General features: G+C 42.8%; 1 protein-coding gene across 1 annotated transcript in view; it reads right to left on the minus strand.

Annotated features, from left to right (window-relative positions):
- Nucleotides 1–22,465, minus strand: part of LOC144610427 (histone acetyltransferase KAT6A-like) — a 156,813-nt gene that overhangs the window by 44,203 nt on the left and 90,145 nt on the right. Inside the window, exons 4-8 of the mRNA XM_078429092.1 lie at nucleotides 21,410–21,525; nucleotides 17,255–17,336; nucleotides 12,569–12,701; nucleotides 8,397–8,716; nucleotides 5,394–5,512 (exon numbers count right to left, since the gene is read on the minus strand). Coding sequence (XP_078285218.1) covers nucleotides 5,394–5,512; nucleotides 8,397–8,716; nucleotides 12,569–12,701; nucleotides 17,255–17,336; nucleotides 21,410–21,525 — 770 coding nt within the window. The remainder of the gene's footprint in view (nucleotides 1–5,393; nucleotides 5,513–8,396; nucleotides 8,717–12,568; nucleotides 12,702–17,254; nucleotides 17,337–21,409; nucleotides 21,526–22,465) is intronic.

A 22,465-nucleotide genomic window follows, 5' to 3' on the forward strand; every position in this document is an offset into this window, starting at 1 on the left:
TAAGCTCTCCACTTTCCCACCATCATTCTCACCTCACATGCCTTTTACCTATCAGCCCCACCTCACTTCTTCCTACCAGCTATCTCCACTATATGCACTCTTAGTCCTTATGCAGGATCTGAACCTGAAACATCAACCATACCTAAAGACTGAAGAATGGTCCCGACTCGAAATGTCTCTTATCCACGTCTTCAGAGATCCTGCCCAATCCACATTTGTGTGTTTTTTTAACCGTACATTTGCCTCTGCAGATGCTGCCTGACCCGTTCAGTTACTCCAACAATTTGTTTTTTGTTCTAGATGACAGCATCTGAAGTCTCTTGTTCATCTACAGTCTCATGCTATCTTCTTATTTTAAGATTATGTTATAATCAGCAGATATGGCTAGATACTTGTATACACTGGAATTTAGAAGGATGAGAGGAGATCTTATCGAAAAGTATAAGATTATTAAGGGGTTGGACACGTTAGTGGCAGGAAACATGTTCCCAATGTTGGGGGAGTCCAGAACAAGGGGCCACAGTTTAAGAATAAGGGGTAGGCCATTTAGAACTGAGATGAGGAAAATCTTTTTCAGTCAGAGAGTTGTGAATCTGTGGAATTCTCTGCCTCAGAAGGCAGTGGAGGCCAATTCTCTGAATGCATTCAAGAGAGAGCTGGATAGAGCTCTTAAGGATAGCGGAGTCAGGGGGGTATGGGGAGAAGGCAGGAACAGGGTACTGATTGAGAATGATCAGCCATGATCACATTGAATGGCGGTGCTGGCCCGAAGGGCCGAATGGCCTCCTCCTGCACCTATTGTCTATTGTTTATTTAGGATGTTTGTATCTGTTAATTACTGCAAACCACCAAGTCGAACAACAACAATCAGAGAATAACTTCCAATATTGTGCACTTTTCATTCCTTCTTTAAAACACCTTGAAGTTCTCCGGTAAAGTGCCGAGATGCAACAATTTCCAGGGATACATGACTATACACAAATGATTTCCAGCAGTCCATTACTTCATAAATAATGTAGTCACATGTTCACCCTTGACAGACTCATGAATACCCAGATCACTCAAATTACTATCAATGCAGGCCTTATGGACACCAATTCAGAAATCCACAGGCTCACAGAATTCAATGAACTAGCAAGTGGGTAATTTACAGTAACACAGAGGGTCAGGCAGCATCTCTGGAAAAAAAGGAATAAGTGACGATTCGGGTCGAGACCCTCCTTCAGACTGAGAGAAATAGCCTTCGGTGTAAAACCAGCTTCTGCAGTTGTTTCCTGCACAAGTCAGAAATTTATCTCTGTACCATCTTGGCAACTTTCAACTGCATGGATGGAACTTAAATTCGGCTAATTTATGATTGACAGCAAATAAAAATCTTCTAATTGTTTCCTCCGACCCACAACTTCACACGGTGAAATCTGAAATAATGCACCGTTCAATAAACACCAATAATTGAAAGTATGTGTCTACCTGAGTCAACGCATGGGTTATCAAACCATTTCCTGTTCGCCTCCACCTCTCTTCCAGTTGAATTCCAAGTGGGAATGTTGACATTTGGCACAGCAGAAGAACTATGAATTTGCAAAATCTAAATACAGTTTCACTGCATTTTATCTTGAATTAAATGCTTCTTCCTTCGGCCAAGGGCAGAGAGAAAAGAAACAAAGACTTGCGCCTCATCTATCTACAAATGGGACGTGATTTAACTCTACAGCCACTGAAGTGCCGCAGCAGCTGTGACACTTACCACGTGATCGGTGTGCAGCACATGACTTCAAAGAGACAAACACACTCGGCACAGAGAACAATACTGGCAGTCTGCCTTAATCCTTTGAGGAGCCAAGGCATTTATTTATTCCAGTTTTCCACACAGCACACACTTGCCTGCACTGAATGGCGGCAGGCAATGCGTTGCACAGCACACTGGGCAAAATTATTTGCAAAGTCGGCACAAGGAACAGCAAAGTTGGGTTAAATCTCAACCCTTCTCCCACTTCTGGTGACCTTTTTCAAAATGTATCCTGCTGGCAGGCGACTTTCAGTCTTTTGTGGAACTCACAGGGCTACTCCCTGATTGATTCTGCCAAACAATATGCTCAGTTAATCTGCTAGCTTGTGCTCAAATGGATTCCCTCACCCAGACGCCAGAGCTAAAACTGGCAAAATGGGGCTTGCTGAGGAAGCCATTTCAAAATATACTAGTTAATAAGCCTCGTTTGGCAACACTCATTTGTTTGTGGGTTTCTCTCACGGTCCAGAGACAAGCAGAACATTTAGGTTGATGCTACAGTGCGAGGTGCTGAGCAAGCTGTTGACTTTCAGTTGAGTTGTTGAAGCAATACTCTGCAACCAGAGGTAATGACTTGTGTGGCTGAATGTCAAATTTTGTTCTATGATGTTTCTGCAATGCACCTTGGACAATTAACCACAATCAAGATGATGTGTGGATTGCTGTTGAATGTACACTGGAATTTAGAAGGATGAGGGGGGATCTTATTGAAACATATAAGATAATTAGGGGATTGGACACATTAGAGGCAGATAACATGTTCCCAATGTTGGGGGAGTCCAGAACAAGGGGCCACAGTTTAAGAATAAGGGGTAGGCCATTTAGAACGGAGATGAGGAAGAACTTTTTCAGTCAGAGGGTGGTGAAGGTGTGGAATTCTCTGCCTCAGAAGGCAGTGGAGGCCAGTTCGTTGGATGCTTTCAAGAGAGAGCTGGATAGAGCTCTTAAGGATAACGGAGTGAGGGGGTATGGGGAGAAGGCAGGAACGGGGTACTGATTGAGAGTGATCAGCCATGATCGCATTGAATGGCGGTGCTGGCTCGAAGGGCTGAATGGCCTACTCCTGCACCTATTGTCTATTGTCTATTGTCTATTGTATCTCAGCACAAGCCCAAAGACAAATGATCAACTTTTTGGCCAAGCTCTGAAGCCAAGCAGGAAGGACTTACAACTTTCAACCTTTGGTCCAGCTGCCATGTTCCTATCATGGCGGTTAAACGATGAGATTAAAATCTCTGGTACATGATGCGATGTGTAACAAAGCTGATGCTTCACTCAAACGTTTGTGGCAAAACAGCACGTTAGCCACGAGGAATTATTTTGACAGCAAAGCCAAAACAGGATTGACTATGAAGTTTCTGTTGTGTAAGAAAATAACTGCAGATTCTGGTACAAATCGAAGGTATTTATTCACAAAATACTGGAGTAACTCAGCAGGTCAGGCAGCATCTCAGGAGAGAAGGAATGGGCGACGTTTCGGGTCGAGACCCTTCTTCAGACTGATGTCAGGGGGGCGGGACAAAGGAAGGATATAGGTGGAGACAGGAAGACAGTGGGAGATCTGGGAAGGGGGAGGGGAAGTGAGGGACAGAGGAACTATCTAAAGTTGGAGAAGTCAATGTTCATACCACTGGGCTGCAAGCTGCTCAGGCGAAATATGAGGTGCTGTTCCTCCAATTTCCGGTGGAACTCATTATGGCACTGGAGGAGGCCCATGACAGAAAGGTCAGACTGGGAATGGGAGGGGGAGTTGAAGTACCGGGAGATCAGATTGGTTAACGCGGACCGAGCACAGTTGTTGAGCGAAACGATCGCCGATCCTGCGCTTGGTTTCGCCGATGTAAATAAGTTGACATCTGGAGCAGCGGATGCAATAGATGAGGTTGGAGGAGGTGCAGGTGAACCTCTGTCTCACCTGGAAAGACTGTTTGGGTCTTTGGATGGAGTTGAGGGGGGAGGCAAAGTTTCTGTTTGTCTCCAGCTCTTGACACAGCAACAATTAAATGAACATGTTAGTTTAACAGCTCCAGTGCCACATCTAAGGCACACTGGACACTGTGGCCTCAGAAGAGAAGCTGTGGAAGCTATTGGGTACTTTCAGCTTCAAGGAAGGATTTCATTGTTTTGTAGTTACATATGACAATTAACCACCATTGCCTCTTCGCTTCAGGCCAGCTACTTAGAACTGAAATGAGTAGAAATTTTGTTATTTTGTGGAAAAATACCATTGCCTTTTTTTGACGCCAACAGTTTTACGCTCAGTTGGTGAGCTTTGTTCAAGGCAATAACGATGGTGTTTGGAACAAAGAGGAAATCAGAGGGGATCGGGCAAGAAAATAAATGAGGCATAGGATCGGTCCAGATTTCACTGATATCAAAGCAGGATGGAGGAGCCATTCGGTCTACTTCTGCTCATATTCTTCATGCTCCTGGGTCTCAAAAGTGGGAAGAATTATGCTCATATCAATTGACTGGCATCGGTGACCTAATCTGATGCGTGTTCCTTCTCACCAACACCGCAGGTGGACACCGGCAAACAAAGTATCCTCTTCATCAATATGGTCTCATAACGTGGACATGCAATTTTATCAATCGAAATTTTAAAATGTTCTCAGTCTCCGCTGCAAAAGATAATTTTCAACTACCAATAATTATGTTGCCGAAACTGGGCCAATTGCACTGTCAAACTCAAAATGTCCATTCGTTTGAGCTTTGAAAACTCTTTGGGAGTGTTGTGGCTGCACAACCTGCTCCCAAAATTCGTCCATGGATATAATTACCCGTCCCACGGGATGGTTTTGAGTGCTCCACACTTAACCATTCCGTTGTGGACAATATTCCTGACACATCTGCTCACAATTTCCACTTTCAAACATTCCGTGGCATTTTACTTTCTTCGTGCAAGGCAGCACACATTAAGAACATTTCTGTGTTTAAATTCTTTCTAATCAGCAGAGCACATCGTCTTTTCCTGCAAGGCTTACCTTTTTTTTTCCCCGTTGGGAGATAAAAATAAATCTCTGGTGCTGATGTCAATACCTGCAACGTGAGTGGTTTGGTCGCAAGTGTGCACCAGTAACGCACGCAACGGATGCGCTGGCTCGGGAAAAGGTCCAGAGGAGGTTTGCAAGAATGATTCCAGGAATGAGCGTTTGACGGCACTGGGCCTGCACTCACTGGAGTTTAGAAGGATGAAGGGGGACCTGATTGAAACTTACCGAACAGTGAAAGGCTGGGATAGGGTGGATGTGGAGAGGATGCTTCCACTAGTGGGAGAGTCTAGAACTAACAGTCATAGCCTCCGAATTAAAGGACGTGCCTTGAGGAAGGAGACGAGGAGGAATTCCTTTAGACAAGAGGGTGGTGGATCTGTGGAATTATTTGCCTCAGAAGGCTGTGGAGGTCAAGTCAATAGATATTTTTACGGCAGAGATAAATAGATTCTCGATTAGTACGGGTGTCAGGGATTATGGGGAGAAGGCAGGAGAATGGGGTTAGGAAGGAGAGATAAATCAGCCATGATTGAATGGCGGAGTAGACCTGATGGGCCGAATGGCCTAACTCTGCTCTTGTTACTTATGACCTTATGACCAATACATCTCACCTCCAGTGCAACTTCCTGGACATGTTGAAATAAGTCCAAGTCTTTCTCCGTCACGATGTCTTTGCTCAGCGATTGGTCATCCTCATTTTCATGCTTGCAGCCCCATGGGCCCTGATTGTCTGCAGATTCAGAAACAAAAACATTTTATGAATGAAGGAACCTTCCTTCAATAAAACCCTCCTGCAATCAAGCATGCAGGTGCAGGCAGAATGAGGAACTGACAACATCAATGTATTAATATCGTTGCCAAAAATTAAGGGAATGATGTTATGGCACTTACTTCCACAAAACATTGCAACCAACCTATGGGATAAATGGCAGGCTGTTTAATACTGTTCTGTTGTCCATTAGTTTGGTTTCAGATGTTCTGTAATGTTTGTTGGTGTGGCTGGAGGTACACACATCCTTTCCCATTGAAACGGTATGCGTGTCAGCCACAATTTGACGGTCGATAGTGACCCAGCAGAGGACGCACAGAATGTGGTACGTCGTGTTGCTGAGGGCTTCACTCTGAATTATAACCTTCGGAGTTCAAATGCTGAAGGTTTGGTGAAACTCACCTGTCTCAGATGGCTCTGCACCATTTCCCAACCAGAGGCTGAGGAGAAGCATTCTCAAGACTCCGCCTCTTGAACAGGCTTCCTGGGGGGGGGTCGACATCAGAACATGGGTTGATGTGCCCTCCCATCCCCTTTCTCTCTCACTGGGGAAGCACCTCAACTCTGTTTGAAGCATCCTCCGCAATGCATGAGCCAAGGCCAGGAACTCATCACTGGCAGGGATGGCAAAGTTTATTAAGAAACTGCAATGATATAATAAGCCTAAACAGCCAGCTTTAAAAGTGTTGAAGTGCCAAACAGAGTCAATATCAATTACAATTTAGGAAATACCAGGTGTACAAACAAATATAAAATGCAACAAGAGACGCAGCAGAATGCAATAGCGGCTGGAATCAAATAGATTTAGAAGCCTATTTGTAGTACAAATGATAGAATGAAGCTCAATTGACTCAATTCAGTGTTTTAACTTTGTAATATTACTCCAATTATTTCCACACCAAGAATGCCCACTATTTCATCTGAGCGAACCAGCCCTGCAGTGTGGTACACTGGTGTGGAAGCACACTCCACTGTAAAACATCGAGGGCTCAATTGTCAAAATGGAGGTTCAGAGATGGTCATTTGTTGTGCCCTGGGAATTATGTGCGACGTGAAAGGGAATTGCCTGGGATGGCGGGACTTTCATATGAGGAAAGACTGAATAGACTGGGCTTGTACTCGCTGGAATTTAGAAGACTGAGGGGGGATCTTATAGAAACATATAAAATTCTTAAGGGGTTGGAGAGGCTAGATGCGGGAAGATTGTTCCCGATGTTGGGGGAGTCCAGAACCAGGGGTCACAGCTTAAGGATAAGGGGGAAGTCTTTTAGGACCGAGATGAGAAAACATTTCTTCACACAGAGAGTGGTGAGTCTGTGGAATTCTCTGCCACAGAAGGTAGTTGAGGCCAGTTCATTGGCTATATTTAAGAGGGAGTTAGATGTGGCCCTTTTTGCTAAAGGGATCAGGGGGTATGGAGAGAAGGCAGGTACAGGCTACTGAGCTGGATGATCAGCCATGATTATATTGAATGGCGGTGCAGGCTCGAAGGGCCGAATGGCCTACTCCTGCACCTATTTTCTATGTTTCTATGTTTCTAGAACACTTCTGCTTTCTTTTAAAACTTTTGACAAAAAAGCTGCCATTTTCAACTTAAACAACAGCAGGGGCATGATCACAACCAACAATTGTCTTTCTCACAATGTCCATTTCATCTTACTTCTACCGATCCTCATGTTAAAAGGCTGTGGATTAAAAGTAAAGGCAACTACATGCAATTTTCAACGTGCAATAGATAATTGCTGATTATCTGTTCTTATCAATCTACAAGGGATAAGAATACGTCAGCCAACTCTACTATAAGAATACTTTCCACTTTAAATGGGTGTTTTGCTAATGCCATGAAAGAGGTGCTGAATGAGAGTAATGTTAGCACAGTGCCGTTACATGCAGTTTATGTTGCTGCTTTTTTGGAGGTAGATTCAAGAGATTAGGCATGCACTGTTGCTCTTTTGCGTTGCAACTGCACCACCTCTCTCCATATTTTTCACGACCCAGCCAAATTAAAATTAAAACGCTGGAAGACTGAAAGGTACACACCAGGTCTGTCAGTATTTGACAAGTCGTAGTTGTGCTGGACGCTTGGACGGTTAATCGACCTCTTCTCTTCCCAATTTTGATGGACCTTCTGTTTTTTCCTTATTGTACAGAGATGATGTTGAGCAGAGCTACTTTCATGGCACAAGCCCACCCACTTCCTCTTTCGAAAGGCAACAGCGACTGAAGCACCCCAAAAACAGCGCAATATGAAGCCAGTTTCTAGTGCTAGCGATGCGCGGCAGGCAGCATGGTATTCGCTTCTTACCCTTGTCCTCGGCACTCTTACGCCTCTCTAATTCCACGCTTCCCCTCCTGTGCCAAAGGAACTCCTTTCCGCGTCTCATTTTACACCGGCTGCCCCTTACTGCTTTCTCTCTCACAGAAAACGGCCGGAAATAAGGAGAACGCGGTTTAACCGCCATCTCTATTGCAGTGCTGAGTCGCTGGTGAGGTGAGGTTTGTAAAGTGCAACTGGTTTTCATGCTACTGTCCACCCAGTGGCCTGGGAGGACTGTGCGATCAACGGACGGACATGGCTCACAAGGTATAAGGCGAGGAGGAGTAATCTCATAGTCTGTTTCACCAGTGATATTGGGAGTGCAAAATGAGGAAGGACAGCCAACTGTTTCCCTTCTTAACGTGGGCATGCTGGGCACACTCAATTTGCCTGTGAATGTCAGCTCACTGTGACCAACAAGGCTAGAACAGGAAGATGGTTTGAAGCTACTTAAATGCCAGCTTGCCACTGGTAAATAAATCTCAGGGGATACTGGGCATGCAGGGATTAATGAGTTCAGTTCAATACCTGTGGGCCATGTGCCGTTGTCAGAAGTGCTTGATTTTCGTGGCCCCTTTTTCTTGAGCCTGTATTGCTCAGCTAAGTCCAGAAGTTCACCCCGAGGCTTGCGGCCATCGGGGGAAGGGGTGAAGAATTTGCTAAGGCCGTCAATGAGCCCTTTGGTTTTCTTATTCATTTTCAGGCGGGATGATTTGCTGATTCGTGAGTTCAAAGTACCCAGTCCAACCAAACGGCCTGACTTCAAGGAAGAGAGTGCCGTGATTCTGCGTTTGCGCCCTCGACCGGGACCTTGTCTCTCTTTGTCGAATGACTGAGAACCTTTTGATCTGTGGAAGAGGAGAGAATCAGGTGAAACAAGGTTTCAGTCACTCAAAGAGCATTTCCATTTACTGTCAAAATGCAGTTTGTACAGTGACAAAACAAGAGAACCTACAAAACAAGTCATACACCAGAGAGTTTGGAATTCAAGTCATCATACAAGTCATCATAGAGGCAAGCGAGTCATACAGCATGGAAACAGGCCCTTTGGCCCAACTTGCCCACACTAACCAAGATGCCCCATCTACACTAGTCCACCTGCCTGGGGAAACATGTTCCCAATGTTGGGGGGAGTCCAGAACAAGGGGCCACAGTTTAAGAATAAGGGGCAGGCCATTTAGAACTGAGATGAGGAAAATCTTTTTCAGTCAGAGAGTTGTAAATCTGTGGAATTCTCTGCCTCAGAAGGCAGTGGAGGCCAATTCTCTGAATGCATTCAAGAGAGAGCTAGATAGAGCTCTTAAGGATAGTGGAGTCAGGGGGTATGGGGAGAAGGCAGGAACGGGGTACTGATTAAGAATGATCAGCCATGATCACATTGAATGGTGGTGCTGGCTTAAAGGGCCGAATGGCCTCCTCCTGCACCTATTGTCTATTTCCTTCTAAACCTAAGATAGACACAAAATACTTGAATAACCCAGCGAAACAGGCAGTATCTCTGGATAGAAGGAATGGGTGATGTTTTGCGCCAAGACCCTTCTTCTAAACCTATCCCATCCATGTACCGCCATTTAAAATGCTGTGGTAGCACCTGCTTTAACTACCCCCTCCAGTAGCTCGTTCCATATGCCCAACAGTTTTTGTGTGAAAAAACATTCATGAATGTTTAAATAAAAATAATCGGTGCAGTTCAACAATTCCTGGATGTCAAGCATCATTATTTTTGGCAAAATTCTTGGAAGTCACCATCTTTATGTAGGTACAAAGACACATTGAAAAAGCAAGTTCATACAGTAACCTTCCTGAGAGCAATTTTCTCCTCATTTCCAATGGGAAGGTTCGATCCAGCTCAACATAAAGAACAAATGAATGTATTTTTCTGCAGGGCAAGCGATAAGCTAGCATCTACGGCAGACTCTGTTTTTGAAAATGTGAGACAAAGTTGGAGGATAGCTGGGGAATGGGGAATATTTATTTTGTGCTTGATTGGAAGACCTGATCCTGAGGTTCGGGTTTTCACACGAGAGGGAATTGTAAAGCTACAACTCGCTTGATCTTTAAATACTTATATTTTTTTGTTTCGAGGGGATGGTGGTGTTGGTAAGAAAGGGTGGTTACTAAATTATGGGAAGAATAGCCCAGTTTAATATCTATCTGTTGCACTAATTGTCGATAATTATTATTTTCCACGGGGATTACTGCATGGAACAATGCACTACATGGAAACACGTACTGCAAACTGAGAATCTGGAGCAAATAAAAGAATGAATTATCCAATTTCATTGAGTTTTGAAGTGAATTACCCGAAGGGAAGAATAAAACATCCTTCGACAAGCCGGAATACAAAGCAAATGGAGAATAATATGAACTCAGTTATTCTGAAGGGTACAGAAAGAATTCTTTATGTGGATAGACACACACAAAAAGCTGGAGTAGCTCAATGGGACAGGCAGCATCTCTGGAGAGAAGGAATGGGTGATGTTTCGGGTTGAGACCCTTCTTCAGACTGGTTAGGGATAAAAGAGATTGGGGGAAAAATAAATATTTACATTAAAACTATTTTTCCCCACACATAGACAATAGGTGCAGGAGGAGGCCATTCGGCCCTTCGAGCCAGAACCGCCATTCAATGTGATCATGGCTGATCATTCTCAATCAGTATCCCGTTCCTGCCTTCTCCCCATACCCCCTGACTCCGCTATCCTTAAGAGCTCTATCTAGCTCTCTCTTGAATGCATTCAGAGAATTGGCCTCCACTGCCTTCTGAGGCAGAGAATTCCACAGATTCACAACTCTCTGACCGAAAAGGTTTTTCCTCATCTCCGTTCTAAATGGCCTACCCCTTATTCTTAAACTGTGGCCTCTGGTTCTGGACTCCCCCAACATTGGGAACATGTTTCCTGCCTCTAACGTGTCCAACCCCTTAATAATCTTATACGTTTCGATAAGATCCCCTCTCATCCTTCTAAATTCCAGTGTATACAAGCCTACAAAAGATTTAATTTATTACAGTTTCCACATTGGTTTATGCCAAACCTTATAACCAGCATGGGTTTGATTCCATAATATTAATAGGCACCCAGACAGGTACAGGGGTAAAAAGGGTTTGGAGGGATATGGCCCAATTGTGAGCAAATGGGACTAGCTTTTTTTGGGCATCTTGGTCGGCATAGTGTTCATGCTATGACTGTGACTCAGATGGAATAGTGTCAACTCGTAATTCATGGTTGACCATAGCAAAATTATGCTGCATGCATCTCAGTGTCTATACCTGGCAAACACGTGTACAACAATGATAGCTACTACTGTAACTACTCCAAAATGTCACAAAACAATGGTAAACCACTTTTTGTTGTCATTCTAGTATTAAGCGAACAAGTTGGGGGGGGGGGGGGGGGGGTTTAAGACACAACACATTAAGTACAAACAAATTCTAGTTCGAGCTCTAACTTATGCAAAAACTGTTGAAAAATTCATACTAATACCTTTAGGTGTAATCATTTCTTTTTTTTTTTAAGTGATGGCTTAAAGCCATTTATACCAGTCTTTGCTAGTTGGAGTTTGCTTTCCTGGGCTGAAGTTCATGGCAAATTGAACAGGATGTGTGGGTTTATACAAAGACATAGTGCTATATAAAGTGTTGCAGTACTGTCTATTTATAACCAACAATTGAGCCTGAGCAACATGGACAGGCTCAGATTCTGTAAGTCCTATGCATGTGCAGATCAATACTAAGGTGACGATTATCCGTTTCATTCACCGGCAGCCTGTGAGGAACCAAATGCCCTTCAGGGATCTTCTCGCTGTCTCCCTTGTTATGGCTGCACAAATGTTAATTATATAGGTTTGCTGAATCTCCAAGACTTTTTTCTCAGGGCACATTCAAGAAACTATACTTATTTTGAACATGTTGTAGTCCCAAGGTTCCTGCCAACCCTGCAGCTCACAATGCTCAGAAAAGTCTGCTCTCTCTCATAATCACTCTGGAATCTGAACCAGGAGCACCTCCGTTTAATCACATAGGTTACAAGCTTGATGAGAAATAATCTTACTTTGCACTTCACTAGACAGTTTATAAAATCTATTCCTGCTGCAGAAGTGATGTGTGATCGTTCTAATGGATTTAGATTTGAGTCTGGCCTCTACACAAGATTGCAAGTCTGAAAGCAAAAACTCAGGCATTCAAACTGCATGGAAGGTACAAAACTGTTCAGCTCAATGATCTTTCATCGACATTTCTTAAAAGTCACCAATCTGGAGCCTTAAGATTTTTATGCTCTCCAGAGATGCTGTCGACTTACTTAGTAATACAAGGCTTTTCTGCTTTATCCTAATAATAAGCCATCAATAAATCCTGAAACTGTTCATTGCCCACATTCTGTCCTGCCTTCCAGCCAGTGTGTCAAAGTAGCCGATATGCTCTCCGTGTTTTTCTGCCTTGCAAATCAATGCGGCATAGCAGTGATTAAAAAATGCAAAGGAAATGGAAAACTGAAGAAAAAGACTAACGCTGGAAGTACTCAGCAGATCAGGCAGTATCCACGAAGAGATGCTGGAAGATTAACCCTGCTTCTCTTTTTAAATATGCTGCCTGATCTTCCGAGTATTTCCAAAAGTTTCCATTTTTGGAGCACTACAAAAGGTCACCACCGCAGAGATCCTCTGGCAAAAACATTACAAACATCAACTCAGATACTTACACTGTCGTTTTCTTTAATCTATTTTTCGAGTGCCCTATTGCAGTTGCATAGCGCCGTTTAATCTGTACCGCTTTCTTGTGTAACAGTTTTCTTCCCTTTTTGCGCGGCCGACAAATCTGACACACCCACATACCTGGGATGGAAATGCAAAAGTCAGATTCACACTGTTCTCTTTTCCTGCAAAATTTCTATTTACAACAAAGTTTAACAATCCACAGTATAAAACGTTCACACATGTTATATTCTACCAGAGAATAACACCAGGAAGATTTGTGCTGCGATGATACGTCGAAAGGAAACAAATATTTCTCTATCTGGTGGCTCAGAAAAGCCACCAGCATTCACAAAGACTCCTCACACCCCTGCAACAGTCTGTTCGAACTTCTACCATCGGGCAGACGATACAAGGCCTTCAACACCCGCACCTCCAGACTCAGGAACAGCTTCATCCCCAGGGCCATAGCTGCTATGAACCGGTCCTGCTGAGCCGGATGGTCACATCGCACAGTGAACCGGCACAGACCTGCTTGCACTTTATTCTGTTTTAAAACAGAATTAATTAGCTAGTCAGTATTAATTTGGGTTGTTTAAATTAATACTGACTAGCTAATTAATTTATTGCATCGTATGGGAGGCGCATTCCCAATCTCGTTGTACCCCTGTACAATGACAATAAAGATATATTGTATTGTATTGTATTGTATTTATTAATGTCACAATTATTGCATTTATAAAGGGCATCCTTAAACTGTATATGTGTTTCCTTCCTATCCATAAACTAATTGTTTGGTATATGTCAACTATTTGTCTCAAAAGTCATAGATCAGAGAAAGGTACAGCACATTAAGAGGCTCTTGGTCCCCACAATGTCCGTGCCAAACACGATGACAACTTAAATTGATCTCCACTCCTCTATATATATGATCCACATCTCCCCATTCCCTGCATATCCATGTGCCTGTCTAAACGCCTTTTGAATGCCACGATCGCATCTGCGTCCGGGATCTCACTTGTAGTTAGAGTAGAAAGATCTTTTAAATGCGCTATACAAATAAAATTGACTAGACTTGACTTCTCAATCTTGCCTCTCTCAATAACATGGGGTAACTCCCATGAAACCCTGGGAATTTGCCCACCAACACTCATCAACACCATTTGCTTCTTGATCTCAAACTGCCCCAGTGCATTAATATTCCCCACACTACTATCACTAAACTCCATATCCACCTCCTAGCTGAATACAGATGCAAAGTGCTTGTTTACTACCTTGCCTGCATCGTCTGATTCCAAGCACAAATTTCCCCCTCTACCCTTGAGTGGTTGAGTGGTCCAACTTTCCCCCTTGTTTTTAAAGAACGCATGAAAGGCGTTGGGATTTTCTTGAGTCCGACTCACTAAAGACATTTCATGCCCCCTTTAGCTGTGGCTAAAGTCACTTTAACTGCAGCTGGCAGAGGCAATATGACCTGAGAAAGTGTATGAAGGAACTGTGGATGCTGGTTTAAACGAAAGATAGACACAAAAAGCTGGAGTAACTCAGCGGGACAGGCAGCATCTCTGGAGAGAAGGAATGGGTGACGTCTTGGGTCGAGAAACGTCATCTATTCGGGTCGACCCGAGACCGTCACCCATTCCTTCTCTCCAGAGATGCTGCCTGTCCTGCTGAGTTACTCCAGCTTTATGTGTCTATCTTTGCTTTCCAGATATCTGTTCCAGAAATAGCTTTATTGTCAGAATTTGCACATCATTTGCACATCAGAATTGCACATCAGATAAGACTTTGCCTTCCATCACAGTGAGGGTATGCCTAGAGCAATCACTGTGATGGCTGTTTTGTGTAAAAAATTATATCTGTGTGTCTTGTGCTTTTTAATGTCTACTGCCGGACCCTGACGTGAGAGGACGCTGGCGTTGTGTATTCGCCGCTTTTCCGTCAGGATAGTTTGTCTGTTTGTTTCTATGTTAATTGTTTTTGTAAAGCGCTTTGAGCATGCGATAAGGCGCTATATAAAATAAATGGATTATTATTATTATTATTATCATTGAATGTGTCAAGTAGCTTCAGAATGGTGACAAAATAGACTAGAATATACTCATGTACACATAAATGCTGTATTGTAGAATGCAGACCGTTCTTATACGCTTTGACCACACATTTGACGGAGAATTTCAAGAGGCATTGGTCGTACATAGAAATGGATCTGTACAGGACATCACTATTCTTCTGAGTTTTCATCATTCAAGAATGTTATGCCCAATTATTAATATCAACAAAGACATGTTCTAATCCCAGAGGATTTATCAGAACCGATATTAAATAAGAGAACAGTGTTATTCGCAGGAAGTCAAGTTCTTTATGTTGCTTTGTCATAAATCAGTGAATTTGACTGGTTGAATTTAAATTTAATAATTCAATAAAGTTTTATGAAATACACATATATAAATACATAAACAGAAATGTTATGCTTTAAGCCTTCTGCATTGGTACGCAGTCAGAGTTCCTAACAATAAAAGCTTCTGCCCTCTGTACAATCCTGGGTCATTTTTAATACCCCTACATCTCATTTGTTGCCAATCAACATTCATATACACCGATCAGCCAAAACATTGCGGCCTGATGAGCCAAAACATTATGACCACCTGCCTAATATGCTGTTGTTCCTCCATGTGCAGACCCATATGCAGCAGGGTGCGATGCACTATGTATTGTGACACATTCCTCCCGTGACCACCATTAAAATCTTCTGTGACTTGTGCCACAGAAGACCTTCTGTCGGTTCGGACCAGACCGGATAGCCCTCGTTGCCATCGCGCATCAATGAGCATTGGGCGCCCAACGCCCTGTCGCCGGTTTGTGGTTGGTCCATCCTCGGACCACTGTCGGTCGGTACTCACCACGGCTGACCGGGAGCACCCCACAAGCCTTGCCGTTTCAGAGATGCTCGGACTCAGTCGTCTGGCCATAACAATTTGGCCCTTGTCAAAGTCGCTCAGGTCTTTTCTCGTGCCCATTTCTCCTGTATCCAACACATCAACTTCAGGAACTGACTGTTCACTTGCTGCCTAATATATCCCACCCCTTGACAGGTGCCATTGTAACAAGATCATCAATGTTATTCACTTCACCTGGCAGTGTTCATAATGTTTTGGCTGATCGGTAGTATGTTCTTTGAAACTAAGATTTATTCCATCGTCCATGCTGGGAATTTGTAACATGGACTTACCCATCCCATTAGTAGAAAAATATTGCTGCTGCATTTCCTATTTGCTTTTGCTGTTCTTCGTTTGTATGAAAAAGACCTGCTCTGTTTAACTTTTCGATGTAGCTGAATAGGTAACCTATATCCAACTGATCCAAGGTGTTCTGTCACTCGTTTTGAAACTGTGGAGGTCCTTGGTCATCAACAGTTTCCAGGTGGCTGATATGTGATAGCTACTAATCCATCTCAATAGTGGAGAAGTAAAGACTTTTAGCTTAATCTGCCCTTTGGAAACTTAGCAAAATCAGTGCAGTGCTGGTTTAGCAGGCCAGTCGATTTTATTATTCACAAGTTCCACCCGTTCTCTTCATTTTCTGCTCGTTAGGTAAAAAATATCCCCATTATTGTCAGAAGAAATTAAAAAACCATAAAGACGGGTACAAGAGGTAAAGGCCATGATATTAAATTATGGCAGCATGACATAGTAAATCCATATGTTGTCCTCCAAGATGAAACCCTTTACTTTAATAACCAACGTTAAAAGCTGCACTGCTACTGTTTCTAATTCTGCCTAATTTATTTCAAGAAATGGTTTTCATGATGTCAGTACCGACTACAATTCTAGCACAAGATGTGGTTGGCATCTTCAGTGACAAATAAAACGCTGAATTTGTCAGCAAATAATACTTCAATAGTTATGAACAATGAATCATTTATTTACATTAAACTATTTTATACAATATTGCTTTCTGTGGGAGAAGAGCTGTAGAGAATTGAAACCATCCCAATAAGGCTGAGAATTCATTGTAGTGACAGACTATTTAATGCACTGAATTTTATTAATGGGGACATTTAAGTTACTGAGCATGTTTTCGGAGGCAAGACTTTGAATTCTATTGAGGCAACTGAGGAATTAATCTAAAATAAGTTATAAGTATCAAACTACCAAACTTGTAATGAAATATTTGGTTCGCCAATGTTTAAACTTCAGATCCACTATCCTTACCAAGCCTGGCAATAAGTCAAATACATAGACAGTCATTGCCAATGTAGGTGACTCTTAAATACCCTGTGAAGTACACATCAAGTTATGTTCTTGGTTCTTGGTCCTCCAAAGTATTCCAAATGGAATTTAAACTGGAGGTGGCGGAGTATGGACTTAAGTAAGAAGGGCTTCTTGGAGAAGAGCTGCCTTAAATTTAGTTGCTTTTGGTTGAATAACTATAGTAGGGTGAAGACTATTCCATGTTTTAATTGTGCGAGGGAAGAATGAATTGCTATACACATCTGTCTTGATTGCTGGTATCTCAAATTGAATCGAATGCCCTCGTCCACTACTGATAGGTTTGGGTTGGGTGTAGATGTGGCAATCTATGTTGAGCTGACCATTTAACATTTTGTAAAAACAGGGTTGGGTAACAAAGGTATACCTTGCCAATGTTGTCCGTGTCTCAAGAATACCTGATCAAAAGAGAAGAGTTCTCACCTTTGGGCATCCTGGTGAGGGGAGGATCGCAGCACTCCATGTGAAAACCCCGATCACAGGAGTCACAGAACAACATGTTATCCTGCAGAGATGGAGCGATAAAGATTATTAATCTTTATTGGAAAAAAACGAATCACATCAGACTTTATTGATTGCCACAAAGACCCGAACACACCGCTGGGGATGAAATATACAAGTTTCATCTTTAGCATCCAGCCCATAATAATAATAATATAATAATAATAATAATATTCATTTATTGTCATTGCAACGAGTACAACGAAATTAAAAAGTTGACAGAGAATGTTATATTGGAGATTGACCAGGGCAGCATTGGAACAGAGCAGTCAAGAGATTTCAGAGCATGGTTCAAGATTTGCGTTATAATTGAGGTGATTTTTCTAAACTTTCCTATTCTGACCAGCAGAATAGCGCAGCGGTAGAATTGCTGCCTGAAAGCACAAGAGACCCGGGTTCGATCCTGACTACGGGTGCTGCCTGGACGGAGTTTGTATGTTCTCCCTGTGACCGTGTGGGTGTTCTCTGGGTGCTCCGGTTTCCGCCCACACTCCAAAGACGTACAGGTTTGTAAGTTAATTGGCTTCGTAAGATGTCAAAATGTTGTCCCTGGCGTGAAAGATAGTGCTAGTGTACAGGGTGAACGCTGGTGAGCGCGGACTCGGTGGGCCAAAGGTTTCCGCACTGTATCTCTGACGTCTAAAGACCCATTCATTGTAGGATGTTACCAAGGCCTAATTTCTCAATAACCTCTTTAAAGCGATGAGTGTAAAGCATTAAGATCTATTTCTTTAAAGGTTGCAGCTTAAGGAAAGAATTTCCACCATCCACTGTGATTGTCAGAAATGTTGATCATGTTTCCCCATTCCCCAAAACACAATGCATAATTCTGACAGTGTTCAAAGCCATGATAAGCATCGCTAGAACCACGTGTTATTTAGATGTTCAGATGTACGGAAGCTCCAGTAGATGGATGATTAAAAGAGAATTCAATGGAATTCAATTCACGGAACACTGCAACTTAATCACGCTGATAGCTTCTTTCACCACCCGACACCCTGGCTGAAGTCTTCCTCTCTTAGCTACCCTGCTTTCTACATCTATTTTTGCTGCTGGTGCAGTCCCTGGTGCAGTTAAACCTCTGCTCTCGTGACTAAGGATAATGAGAACCTGACTGAAAGCTCAAATCTCTGATGCTTTGTTTACTTAACCGGCTATCAAAGCAAAATATTGACTTTTATTTCTTTTTAATATTCGGTATATTCAGGCAACTACCATTTCAATCCCTTATTGATCGCTACTTTGGTTCATTACCAATTCCCAAGGCTCAAAAACATTTTTGAACAGCAGAGAGAGCAACTCTCCAAATGAAAAGTTAAGTTCAGTCGGCTTACACCTAAAGTCCTGAACCTGAACATCAAAAAATAGGCTCGTAATCACTAAATAAGATTATCCTTCAGAACTTTTTGACAAAGTAATCAATAATTCCAGTCAAAAATATGAAATACACTCAGCTTTTAGGTTAATAAACAGCTTAACGGGCGGTGGTGCAGATTAAGATTGTTCAAGGCGAAAAATAGACTGAGGAATATACCAAGGAAACTGAGTGGGTTGGGATGAGAAAACATCAGTAACCTTTTGGGATTTAATGTTTTCTTCCTGTTCTAATGAGAAATGGGCTGATTTTTTTTCTAATCCTTCACAAACTACCATTGAAAAAAAAGTTGAGCTTATAGGACTTGGTATTATAGACAATAGACAATAGGTGCAGGAGTAGGCCATTCAGCCCTTCGAGCCAGCACCGCCATTCAATGCGATCATGGCTGATCACTCTCAATCAGTACCCCGTTCCTGCCTTCTCCCCATACCCCCTCACTCCGCTATCCTTAAGAGCTCTATCCAGCTCTCTCTTGAAAGCATCCAACGAACTGGCCTCCACTGCCTTCTGAGGCAGAGAATTCCACACCTTCACCACTCTCTGACTGAAAAAGTTCTTCCTCATCTCCGTTCTAAATGGCCGACCCCTTATTCTTAAACTGTGGCCCCTTGTTCTGGACTCCCCCAACATTGGGAACATGTTTCCTGCCTCTAATGTGTCCAATCCCCTAATTATCTTATATGTTTCAATAAGATCCCCCCTCATCCTTCTAAATTCCAGTGTATACAAGCCTAATTGCTCCAGCCTTTCAACATACGACAGTCCCGCCATTCCGGGAATTAACCTAGTGAACCTACGCTGCACGCCCTCAATAGCAATACAGTAGGTATTACAATCCCTACTGTAATCGGTACCTTTTAATCTCTTGAGTGCGGGTAGGGGTAAAGACTTCATTGGGGTCATCAGGTGGGCACCCTCCTTCCTTGGTGTTTCGTTGATAGGCCCACGGAAAAAAAGAATGGACTGCTGCCAGACACACGTGGACGATCTTGCTTAAATGTGTGCAATATGCTGCTTCTTTTAAAGTCCAAATTAAAATTACTCCCACAACAAGTGACATACTTGCACTGGCCAATGCCTCACCTTCATCTTCAGAGTCAACTCACTCTGAGAACACCACAATGCCCGAAGCCAATCAGGCGGCTTCAATGAACAAGGTGCATTACTTCACACTCACCATTAGATATCCCACAATCCCAAAACAGTTTAGCTATTCCTTTTGAAGTCCTGGGATAAATTTCACTAGTACAACCTGAAGCAGGTGTGGACGAGTGAAAGGTCTTATGGCAGCAGGGTGCTAACGAAGGACTTGGTCACAACGTTGTGCTACAAGGTAGAAAGTAATGGGCAGATAATGAAGGCTGTCACTTCACAATGGCAGCGAGGGAGAGGTTCATTTTGAGTGATATTGGCCATCATACAAATAGTCGTAAATTTGTGAGTTCTCTATCCAAGTTGGCTGCAGGGGCTCAGTCACCGAATATATTCAAGGCAGAAGTTGATAAGATTTATTTTGTCAGTAAGGGAATCAAGGGATAAAAGATGAGTGCAAGTAAGTGAAACTTGGTTGAAAAAAATTATGTTAGATGAGGATGTCACGACCTTTCCGTGGGTTCAGGTGGGCTTCAGAAATCATTTAAGGGAAAGCAAGCAGTTTGTGGTCTTCTGTCCAATGAACTTAAAACAAAAACATAGTTAATTTTGTGACTACAGGAAAATGTGTTTGCCTCCCATTGCCAAGTATTTTAAGACATCCAGCAACATAGGCAAGCATACTCTTTGTTGACTTCTACAGATGCACTATGGAAAGTATCCTTAATAGTCGCATCAAGGCAATTCTAATGCAAAGGAACGCAAGATGCTGCACAGAATGGTGGACTCAGCCTAGTCCAACATTGCATAGCCATTCCCTCCATTAAAAGCATCTACGGGAAGCACTGCCTCAAGAAGGCGGCATCTATCATCAAGATTCCTCACCATCTGGGCTATGCCCACTTGTTCAGGAACAGCTACTTTCCAACAAATATCAGATTCTTAAACCAACAAACACAACCATAGCCCAACGGTGGCAATGTAACACTATAGACCACGTCTTGCATTATCACTGAATTCTAGATGTGTAGGCACTAATGTTTTGTTTTGCAGTCTTTTTGTTTCCACTGTCTTGTATAATTTACTTTTGTGTGTGTTATTTAAATCTGTGTGTCTGTGATGGTGTTGCAAGCGACAGTTTCATTGTAAATGTTACCTCACCTACTTGTGCATGTGACAATAAGCTCGAAGATGGACACAAAATGCTGGTGTAATTCAGGGGAGGTCAGGCAGCATCTCTGGAGAAAAGGAATGGGTGACGTTTCAGGTCATGAGCCTTGTTCAGACAATAAGCTCGACTTGATATTATAAAACAGTAGTGGTAGATTTTACTGGACCCCAAAAAAGAATCTGAAACATGCAACAAACCGTTCCAGCTCAGTAAGAAAATAACTGCAGATGCTGGTACAAATCAAAGGTATTTATTCACAAAATGCTGGAGTAACTCAGCAGGTCAGGCAGCATCTCAGGAGAGAAGGAATGGGTGACGTTTCGGGTCGAGACCCTTCTTCAGACACTTTTTCTTCCAGCTCTGTAGCTGCTTGATCCACAGCTTTTTTGGTACAAATATAATACATTTCTCTCATGTGGATTGAAGAGCCACTTACAGCATTTTTCCCTTGGTCCCGGCAGGTGCTACATGTCTTGCATTCAATACACTGCCATCGTAAGGCCTTCACACGAGCCGTTAGTTCCGAAGAGAACTTCAAACAGGATGGGTGACCTGGAAACACAGCAAGGATGAAGGTGAATCACTTGACCAGACATAAATAGCCTTCATTCACTTATACACATCAACACGGGCAGCGCAACGGTAGAGTTACTGCCTTACAGCATTTGTAGCGCTGGAGATCCGGGTTCGATCCCGACTACGGGTGCTGTCTGTATGGAGTTTGTACGTTCTCCCCGAGACCGCGCGGGTTTTCTCCAAGATCTTCAGTTTCCTCCCACACTCCAAAAGCGTACAGGTTAGTAGGTTAATTGGCTTGATATAAGTGTAAATTGTCCCTTGTGTGTGTTGGATAGTTTAAATGTGAGGGGATCGCGGGTCGACGTGGACTCGGTGGGACGAAGGAAGGGCCTGTTTCCACGCTGTATTTCTAAACTAAACACAATTCATTCAGGGATAGGAATTTGCCCTTGTTTTGCTGCCTGGCATCAAACTACCTTGAAATATCAATTCAAAAAAGGTCGACGCAGAATAGAAAGGAAGAAATCTTGAAGTGTTACACCATGATGTTTAATTGTGCACAAGTGGAATTACGCCTCAATTTTGAAATGACAAGTTCTTGTGAATGTAGGTATGATTATATTAACAAAAATCTCCTGGTGTAGCTCACAAATAGTCTGGGGCTCTGCACTATAACATTTGGTTGTTAAATTGCTTTGCCTCTTCAAGAGCCTAGCACCATAGTATTCAAGTGACCTAAAAATAAAATGCCAAGTAACAGCAACTGCTTACAAACCATTGCAGTTGTACACACTGATAGGTTTCGGGTCAACGATTAGTCACCTCCTTCATTTTTTTTTTAAGGCTGTTTACAACTGCAATCAACTGTGACAAATGTGTGCTGGATACTTGTGATCTTCTGCGGTTTTACTCAGTGGATGAATGTACATGCTCCAAGCAAACTAACACATCAGCTGGGACAGCCAACGATTTA

The sequence above is a fragment of the Rhinoraja longicauda genome, chromosome 36, assembly GCF_053455715.1.
Source record: "Rhinoraja longicauda isolate Sanriku21f chromosome 36, sRhiLon1.1, whole genome shotgun sequence".
NCBI lineage: Eukaryota > Metazoa > Chordata > Chondrichthyes > Rajiformes > Arhynchobatidae > Rhinoraja > Rhinoraja longicauda.